Consider the following 10852-nt stretch of genomic DNA (forward strand, 5'->3'; position numbering starts at 1 on the left):
AGATTTGGGACCAAAAACTATTAGCTTGTTACCATGAAATAAGTTTCTTCAGCTTGAGTTGGGTTAAAGGCACAGAATGTGCTTGCACCGTCCCCATCTTTGAATAAAGTATTTTCTACAGTAACACCAAGAATAGCACATAGCAGAGCAGAAGAATCAGATGCAGGGTTTCCAAGGCAGGATTTAATTGTAAAAGTCAATACAACAGAGTCAGGATCAATTCCTTAGGAATGAGTCTCACATTTTAGATGCCACCTGAGCCTTAATCTTTTATACAGATGCATGTATTAAGAACCACACTGGGTTCTGCTTAAGGCTGGGCAAGTTACACTAGCTACACTGAGATTGATCCATTCAGCAATTATTCAAATGGAAACTTACAGATCTCTTTGGCTGAGGTTCTCAAAAACATTTTCTGCTCTTTTCTTAGGATGGCTGGAATCAAACTGACCCATTTACACTATAGTATCCTTAAATGAGCTAACTGGGTCATTCTTTTAATTTCCAAGAATCACCCAACACCCAAAATCTTCTGCACATTATTTTCACTTCCATCTTCAACAAGCATCAGCTTCAACAACATCAGCAATGCGAAACCTGAGATTCATATTCTTCTAATACTTCCTTTTATTTCATTATAATATTAAAACAAAGTGAATATATTACATACTTTGTTACGGTCAACTACATCAATTTCATATCGACAGTGAAACTGTAATTGGTTTCAGGGGTGTGTAGTTGAAGGTTTCGATCTGGTGGTAAGTGAGGGTCTCATCTTGACAACCTGTTCTAAATCCACACCCATTTTTATTGCTGAAGATCCAGCCTCAAAGAAGCGTCTGACAGAGTCCCCCATGTATTGTTCCCCTTCTTTAACAGTCATTTGCTTTCCAATCTTCTCAGGGTAACTAGTTAGGAGATCATCACCCTTCAGAACTGCTGCAAGTTGCACTAATTCCTGTTGGAATTCACTTAGCTGTGCATCTTCATTAGCTTCACTTTGTCTTATCCTTTGTGGTGTAGGCAGTTGCACTGTTACATATGCAGAAAAGAAGAAGACATATTTATCATCATGGGTTAACAAAGAAGCAAAATCAAATCTAGAGTTCAATACTTCAATCAAGGTTCAAGTGTTGAGATAAGCCAAGTTCAGGCAGGATCTGCATCAACACCACTGACCGCTTCTCCAATACCAAGTTTCCTTAAAAGATCCATTTGTTTCCAGGCAAAAGCCATGTAAGATGACAATTTTCAAGTGAAACCCCATTTTTTGTACTGATTTTACGTGAAGATTTTCCTATTAGACAGATTTTACCTAGAAACAACCAGAGAGTGATGTGAGTATTAGGCTATTTTTGGTTTGCAGAACTATCATGTTTCTGAGACTTTTGCTAGAATGGATAATAAAACATTCCAAGCAATGAAAATCTTCAGTCTGATTGCTCATAGGGCTGTCAATGAATCAGATTTCAATCCATGCTCAGTTTTGTCCATTAATTAGTGATCCTATAAATAACTGAATCACTCCTGGGGGTAAATTGATCCAATTCCACTGGTCGTATTTAATAGTTAAGATTATATAGGAATGGTTAGTGAGGTGGAGGACCCAAGCTAGGTTGGATAAACTTCGAAATCATTCGCTAAATAGCTTAAATTTTAAGAGTGTAAGAGATTAACGATATAATATGTTATATAGAATCAGTTACTAAAAAATCCAACCCAGACAACTCATGGAATAATCCATTGGATTATCAGATCAGATCGGCAAAATTTCTAATCGGGTCTGGGTATTACCAAACAGAATCTTGCTCAAATCTAATTTGTTGACAGCCTTAATTAGTTGGTTCAGTGAAAACTCCTTCAAACTGCATGAATTATAACAAGTAAGAAGTTCATAAAAGAGAACAAATTAAAGAATTTTCTCCTATTTAACGAAACAAAGGTTATGCAAAGTGCCAGAAAATTTTATAGCATATGACCTTTTCTAAATCAAAAAAGAAAATCAATGTTTCCACATATAAAATTTATCTTCAAGGAAATTGAAATTAAGAAGTGAAGGTCAAATGAGGAACCTGGACAATCAGTTCTTGGTTCAGTCCTGGTCAGGAAAATGCCTTCAAAGTTGCCAGCCCATTCGTCTCTTTTTGTGAGGAATGGAGCACTAAGGTTGAAGATTTTCTTCACTGTTGCAGGAATTGATGAGTGCTCAAACTCCGAGGTAGGAAAAGGAGATCCATTTGGCCCATGGACAACTACATCATTAAACTTCATCAGTAAATTAAAAAGAAAGAGAGGGAAAAGAAAGAAAAAAAGCATCTTTGAATTAGTTTTTGAGAGGGAATTTCAACTATTTAAAGGGCATTTTAGCTCTCTAAGAACGTAGCTTTTTTGATAGATAACAATAAAAAGACGTAATCAAGATAACACTAAAAAGAAATGATCCCTTGCCATAAGACAGACCTAGGCAGTGTCTCCATGCTTTTTCGTAAGCCCTGTTTTCTGTGTGTTAACACCTTTTCAAATTCATTCCCAGGATTGTTCCTTGCCCAAGAAAAAAGTAATAAAATGCATAATCCAAATCCAAATATTTTAAAAAACTGAACCAATGAAGGGACAAGGGTGAGTGATTATTAGGCTTAGAACATACTGTTTGTCAGAATGATCTTAGATATCTAGAAGGGGGCTAAGCCTGACTTCAGACCATCCCCAGACATAAACAAAAGCAACACAACAATGTCCAATCAAAACACTCATCTTAACAACACAAGTCTGTTAAAATGTAAATGTAAAGTAACAAAAAATCATCAGGAAGATGAGACCACTCAGTGAACCATGCAATCCAATTCCCTAGGCTGTGCTAACATAACAATTAGACGTTATTAAGGTCCTAAGTTTTCTTTCCATCAAGATCAAACATCAGGAGAAGTAATCTTTTAATACTTCAGCCTACACAAACTACAAGCCTTCATAGACCTTTTCAGCACAATGTCAATTTTCCCAACAACATCACATGGTGGAATGGCACAAACAACCACATGCTCTTCATCCTAGCCAATTCTTCAACTCAAAAAGGTTCCACTATGTTCCTCTATGCCACCCCCCCCCCCCAACAAGGGAGAGCGGCAAAAAAAGCACCCATCACCCCAAAATCCCAGTTTTATTAACATCCAGAAAGTGCCATTTCAAAAGTTCAATATAGGTGGAAATATGCAATATATGTGACAAAAGATCAAGGCGACAACTGAATTCTGAACTAATACGAAGGGCCAAAAATACCCTTCAATTAGCCATAACACCCATCAATAACATCAAGTCATGTTGCGATAAAATGTACCATGGCAAAGCCTATAAATCTTCTTGTAACAGTACCATTTTTGCTTCAACATGATGACAGAACTAGATATACCCACGCACACAGGAATGGCGATTCTGGAACCATTTTCACTGTAAGTGAAGTGGCCCCAACTAGAAAAATTTAAATGGTAAGAGAAATCATATACTGCCCATAAGTCAAACTTAAGGTTCTACTTCAAATGTATGGGCTACTATGTGTTGTACCTCCTTCCATCATGATTTTCAATTGTCAACTTTTAAGGAAATTAATATTTTTAGTTATTTCTTTACTCTATCTTCATATGCAATGGATCCCGCTTGGACTCAAACTTATCACATGAGTAGCTGAGACTAGAATCTACTTATCAGTCACATTTGGATTTTTACCAACCCACAACCTGGCAGATTCATCATCAGCATTACAACTAATGAATATTCATGTACCACTGTGGCTACTGCTTCCCTTTTTTAATAAAATTTTTAGCATAATTTTCATCAGGAATGGTTTTTCCAACTAGTATGTTTGGAAAATTTTCTTATTTGTGGAAACTTACCACAAGAACTGATGATTTAATTACCTGTACTATTACCAGGATGGGGAATCTTTTAGGCTGCACAGGTACCAAATTAAAGAAACCATCTCAATGTATGACCACCTATGTAATGAAAGTGAAAGCAATGTTGCTTCATGTTTCAACATCAGATGTATGTCTTTCATATGGCGGTTTAAATAAGACCCAATTTTTGAAAAAAGGTAGGCCCAACATCCCCTACTCAAGTGCAAAGTTTGAGTCTGAATAGACTCTACCACTTTTAAAAATAAAATGAAAAAAAACACAAGTCTATCAAATTTCAACCAAAATACAAAGAAAAAAGTGCAATTCATGGTGGATCATACAACTCAATTGGAGCAGAAGATTTACCATCTGGACAATAGATGGTTCTCTAGTTTTGCCCAGAGCCCCAGTCCTACTGTTTTCAAAATTCACACAAGTGAAACGTGAAACAAATATGTCCAGAGAAGCAGGCTGCCAAACAGTACCAAATCCCTCTGGTAGTTACGAGTAGAGAACGATTTGACTTCAGAGATTACCTTCATTGTTGGCAGAAAAATGTTACCTGTTCCTGTATGGGCGAACCCGGTGCCAAAGGCTTCCTCCATGCATTTTAAAGTCCAAAAACCTCAATATAGAATCTTTAAGTATGTTAAATTCACAGATAAATGACATAACTTTGTGGGATTAGAGTTGGCTTTCAGAAAAACAAATTAATTTCACTCCTATCCTAATTGCAAATAGAGTGGGGATTATTTTTGTTATTCCATCCCATTCCCCCAATCATATTGCCAGGAAAAGAAAAGAAAAAAAAAAGGGGGGGGGGGGGGGGAGCAGATTACAGTCAACCACTCTTTTCATCCTTTAGTAATGTTCTGTAGGAATAAAATGCCAGCACTGCGGACAATGATGTCAGGATAGGGACCAGCACCAGATTGCTGAACTCACCATGAGTTTCAGAAACTGGATGGGGCATTGAACCATTTTGTGCTCAATTTATGTTCCTGGCTTACCAAACCAGGTTAAGAATAAAATTGAAACACCACCCCCCACCCCCCCACCCCCTCCCCGGCAAAAAAAAAAAAAAAAAAAAAGAACTCCTGCTGCCTTTGAAAGTAATTCCCAAAGGATCTTGGGTTGCTTAGGAGTCAAGGCAACCTTAACTCAAAGGTATCCTGATTCCAAAAGAAAAATCAAAGGCTTTGGAACTGCTTTAAGGCAAAGGATCTCTGCAGGAAGAAGATGGGGTTTCTTTGTTTCCTACTTCTTTTGTTCAGCCTAATGGAAACAGAACAACTGAAAGAGGGAAAAAAATTTCATGGTAGAACAGTTAAGTAACCTAAGGTATTAGGACAGAGGGAAGCAAACACGGAGAGAGAGAGAGAGAGAGAGAGAAGGAAAGTGAGGGATACCTTTCGGCTCTAATACCATGTTGATGGCAGGGTGGATGGGGTAAGTGAAAACTGCTGAGGTAGGGGAAATTTTATTGTACAATCACACACACTTTCAGAGAGAAACTCAAAATTCTGTTTTAAAATTTTCATTATCCTACTTCTGGGTTACAAGCAACACAGATCTCCTAGTCATACTATGAAACTGAAACTAACAACTTGTAATTCAATTCCCAACTCCTAACTCCTTTGGTAACCAAAACAAATAAAAACTTAAGTATTTACTACTAAGTCGATAAATTAACTGCATAAAAAATCACTGGACTTTGGATCTCCAAAACCTACCATGTCAGAACATCCAACCAAGTTATAATACTGCATCAGCTGCCCCTAAGTTTGAAGCTCAGCAAACTGGTTGTAAAACACAGCAAAGTTTGTTCCTAAAAGTCAACACCGGTAATATTGAGGCTAAGAATTTTGGCATGCTAGAGTCTAAACAACATTAGCTCACCAAGGTTCATACAAAACTTTAACCTGTAGGAGCTGGTAAGCTAAATTCGTAGTTTGGTCCACTCCATCACTATCCCTACACGAAAGGTGTTAGTTGGACTCTAAATCATCTGAAACTGGATTTGGATGTAAAATTTAGACTTTCTACCTACATTTTTCTCAATGGGAATGGGAAGCGCATGAACTAGTGTCCCGCACAACTAATTGAGAAGAATCTAACTTGATGGACAGTACCAACTTGGTAGAAAAGGGGAAGCTAACTAGATGGACAATATCCACCAGGCGAAAAAGGGGAAGGTAAAGCATAAAATGTGTCTTTGATTACAGTTAAGAGACTGTAGAGTGTGACTGTACAGTATACATGCATGAACACTGTAATAGACAACCTAACCAGGATAACATTGGTACTACGGTTTTCAGTCTCAATAAACTGCAGTCAGAATCATAGAAATGAGGATCAAGTTTATTCACTAGGGGTGATTCCACCTGAGGTGAATAGGAATATATTCTCTGCAACCCATTGGCACCATCAGATTGCACATGTAAAAGGTAGTCTCGACTTCATAAATGGGGGTGAGATTGTAATTATGGCACAAGACTCCAATCATATAGTCAAATAACCAGTAGAGAAGAAATTCCTCTTCTCCACTGAAGGAAAATGTGATTAGAAAATTTTGATTTTCATAAATCAAACCATAAAAACATGTAGAAATTATTCAAACATCTAAGATACCAAGAATGGTTGTTTCTGGGAAATAGCAACTTGATTTCCATTTAAACTTGGTGGCATGTATTCCACGTTATTATAACCTTGTGTGAATATATATATATATATATATATATATATATATATATATACCCTCTTCTTCTTCTTCCCTTTTTTCTATTTTCCTTTTTTTCCTTTTTTCTTTTTTTTTTTTTTTTTTTTATTTTTTTGGGAGAAAAATTGTTAACCACTAAAGATACATAGGAAAGAGTCTTAATACGTTGTATGTCATATAGTTGAGATGGACCATAAAATTAGAAAAGTGGCTTATCCATAGAATACCATAAAACCATTAGAATGGCCAAATCTTTCTCCATGACACAAAAGTAGTAATCCATAAAGAGAACTATTATCGCCATCCAAGAGGTCTGATTTATTTATCCAACCATCCAATTATTTTTTCATTTGTCTAACTTATTTATGAATCTCAACCATATGGCCCACTATGTATTGGACTCTTACTCGAGTACTCTTAATGATTTAAATTTCTAAAAATTAAATTCATAATGTTTTGCCAAACTTCAAAATGTTTATTTTGACAATAGATAAGTTTGATTCAGATGAAATCTAATACATGGATAAGGTAACAGTTTTCCTTTAACAATGGAGAAGAGAGAATTTCTTTCCCACTGGTGGTGTGACCATGTGATTGAACTCTTGGGTCATCATTACAACCCCAATCCTTATTGAAGAAGTCGAAATTACTCCTCCTTAATGCAACATGGTGGTAACAAATTGGTAAACAAAGATGAATCCACTTGGCTAGTCATGAAGAAAAGCTCTGTCTCAATAATAAAGAGTATTCTGGACAGTTTGTCTAAAAAGTGTAAACACAGCTCTATATGGTTAGCTATAACCACTAGCGTAAAAGTGTTTCATTAGTCTATAGCTCTATGACAAAGTAACTTTTTTCTCCTCAAAACACATTTGATCAAGATTTCAAAACTATGATGTGGAGCATAATTGTGTATGCTCCACTTTTAAGAGATAGTCTGCATGTAGAACTTTGGCATCTAACTATTAACACAGTAAAGTTTAGTTTGGCAGCTAATCAAATAAGCATTTTCTTTATGGTCCAAATATCTTCCACGCTGATCTAGTTTCAGTCCAAATGCACATCATCAGCATGCAATGAAATAAACATACACAAGATTGATCAAACATCAAATCTTATCTTGAAAAAAGTAGGACCTCTGGAAATACAAGATGAAAAATGCCAAATTTTTAGATCTAAATGCAGTCATTTAGTCATTTCATTGGCATTTTCCACTTGTATTTACAACTGTCTATCTCCAAAAAAAATTGGCTTTTGAACTTTTCTTCTAATTTCAATTTACTTCATCTTGGCTAGTGTTAATGTTAAACCCAGCACCTATTTAGACGCTACATTGAATAATGCAGAAATAGGGAAGCATTACCATGATGCCTAACTGTAAAGGCCACACCAAATTCACCAATGGGATGACAAAAACTTTGATAGAGTTTCCAACTCTGGTGTTGTGGGAAAACCTTTCCCACATGAAATTCATCCAAGGTCTTCCTTTTCTCTTTTTATTCTCCTTACGCATTTTTTCCACCAAAAAGAAATACAATTTGGGCACTATGTGAAACTAAGTCATTCCTGAGTGACAAAATCTCATCACTCAGAAGTCAATAAAGATTATTGAGAAAAACTGTGTAACTTACCAGTACCCTTGTTAATCCAAGGAGAGACCATGATGGTTGGCACCCTCACCCCCAATCGGTCGAAGTTGAACAAGAAGGGTTCTTGCCCAACAATTCCATCTGGGCTAGGCACTCCTCTGACTGGTGTGGGTACATGATCATAAAACCCTCCATGCTCATCATATGTTATGATCAACAGCGTCTCATTCCACTGTGGACTTGCCCTTAATGTCTCATATACCTCCTTTATAAACATCTGCCCCTGATACACATCATGAGATGGATGGTCATCTGTTGCCGGATTGTTTTTGGAATCCATGTACTTCTGCTCTATCACTGCATAGTTGGGCAACTTCCCATCTGCTGCATCACTCTTGAATGCTGAATTATATGGCTTAAACTTTAATACGTACTTAAGCTTCCTCAGACTCTTGTAGAAAAGTACGGCTGGTACATCCTGGTAGTATATTCTAAAGGAATACCCTTCATCGTTCAACTGATCAAAGATAGTTCTCTGTGGGTACCTGTTAATTGAAGCACAAATTGGCTCAGTAGATAGATAATAGATAAAGAAACAAAAGATACATTTGGAGAATGAATACCCATTTCAGATAACTGGAGGATTTTGTTTTTCAGGGTCATGGGGTGAAATTGTGAAAAGATTGTAACTTTTCAAGTGAAAATTGGAGGGCTGGGCTTTCTTCTTTTTTGTGAATGGAATGATGAGGGATGAGAATTACTTCAAATTCAGTAGTCAAGAGACTCGAGACTCAGATGGTTGGGTTAGTTGTAATAGGAAGGGGAAAGGGTTGAGAAAATTTTGATTCTTCCATCATGAAGTAACCCATCTTAGAAAACTTAGTTTCCTGTTGACTAAACACTAGTGATTTGGTCAGATCAGTGGTTAAGATTCAGATTTTTTGTGGTTGGGTCGATTGTCACCTGATACGTAATGGGAAGAAGAGAAAGAGAAAAAGATTGAACCTTTATCATCTCATCTTCAATTGAATCTAAGCTGGGAATTTTTTTTCCCCCCTGTGCAAATGCAATTTGTGATGATGAGGTCAGCTCTTCATTCAACACTGAATTTTTTTTCCGCTTCAAGTGACTGACTTTGGAGAATTGGGGTTCCTATTAACTACTAAGTTCAAACCCAAGAAAAGAAACAAAAACCAAAAATTGAAGCAAGGAGACATAGAACAACAGATCTGAGAAAGAATGAGTTACCCTTTTGCAAGTTCAGAAGCAACGTTGCTGGTGGCCCCATGAGAAGTTGCAGAGTGAACATAAAGACGATTCGGCTGAGTCGAAGACGGAACAGAAGCGAACCATCGATCAAACACAGCAAACTCAGATACAAGTGTCTTGTAAACAGCCACCTTATCAGGTTGAAACCCATTCATCACACTCTGTGTCATGTTGGAAGACATGGAATTGGCTTGTTGGGCAAAACCATTCATGGGTGGTGGTGAAGCTGATGTATTATCAGAACCAAAGATCTGTTCTCTAATGGCTTGGAAAGAGTGTCCAGGATCTGGGTCGACGTAATGAGACTCATCTTTGAAGAAAATATGAGGGGATTTAGGGTCTGTGGTGGAAAGAGGGTTGGATTCAGTCCCATCAACTCCATTAATTTCTGGGTTGAGCTTCTTCATCCACCCCAGCATGTGATCAAATGAACGATTCTCCATTACAAGAACCACCACTCTCTTGATTGGACTAGCAAGGGTTGAGTCACAGAGGAGGAGAAGGAAAAAGGTTGCCATTACAGAACTCTTAAGGGCTGCCATTTTAGTTGCAGACCAAGAAAGAGAGAACAGAAGAAGAAGAAGAAGAAGAAGAGTGTTTCTTTGAGAAATCAGTAGAAGCTACCGCTTTATCTTCTTGTTCATACGTGCCCCTTTCTATCCGAGTGGGCTGTGGGGACTCCCGGGGAGTAGGGAGTTGAGATTGGAAAGGAAAAGTAAATGCATGCAAGATTTTTTAATGGGATTTCAAACATATTAGTCCAGAATTTTGTCTTTTCCAATTCCAAATCCGAATCTTTTCTCCGTTAAAAGGGTTCCAAATCAATAATGTTCCTGATTATTTTGGTAAAAGCGTAAGATCATAGAATACGTGAAGAGGATGATGAAGATCCAGTGTCCTTGATTAGATTCACAGCTCTAATCATTAAAACCCGTGAAGAGAAAAGGGTAAGAAATGAAGAATCATTTTTATCTGAAGACTAAAATTCACCATAGCTGTGTTTCTGGGTTGGTGGACAGCTTGAGATTTCCCACGAGGATTACCGAAATTATGGAAAGCTCCATCTCCATGAGCTGTGTTTTTCGAAACCAATTATGAGTTTCACAAAATTGATTTGCAGATACAAGGCAAGGTGTCATAGTCAACCCAAAACACTTCTACCCCAAACCAAAAACAAAAAAAAAATCAATTCAAAACGCTTTATGAAAATCGAATCTTGGACCACTTATGATAACCAAATATTCATTATTATGGTTCCATATATGAAACCATTTATTAATTTATATTTATTATTACCAAAAAAAATTATATTTATGTTTATAACATTTTTATAAATAATCAATTATGATAATAGGTATTTATCAAAAAAAATTATGAATCTTTTT

At 36.8% G+C, this 10852-nt stretch overlaps 1 protein-coding gene across 1 annotated transcript; it reads right to left on the bottom strand.

Moving 5' to 3' along the window:
* Window positions 1-500: 500 nt before the first annotated feature.
* On the bottom strand, window positions 501-10188 carry NPC2 (non-specific phospholipase C2). The gene is made up of 4 exons (XM_089165040.1): window positions 9447-10188; window positions 8241-8743; window positions 2073-2252; window positions 501-1032 (listed from the first exon to the last, which is right to left on the bottom strand). The coding sequence occupies exons 1-4, from the start codon at window positions 10007-10009 to the stop codon at window positions 725-727; spliced, it is 1554 nt and encodes a 517-aa protein (XP_089021166.1). The 5' UTR covers window positions 10010-10188; the 3' UTR covers window positions 501-724.
* Between the last annotated feature and the right edge of the window lie 664 nt (window positions 10189-10852).

The sequence above is a fragment of the Hakea prostrata genome, chromosome 8 (assembly GCF_041222555.1).
Source record: "Hakea prostrata isolate BN-2017 chromosome 8, UWA_Hpros_2, whole genome shotgun sequence".
Lineage (NCBI taxonomy): Eukaryota > Viridiplantae > Streptophyta > Magnoliopsida > Proteales > Proteaceae > Hakea > Hakea prostrata.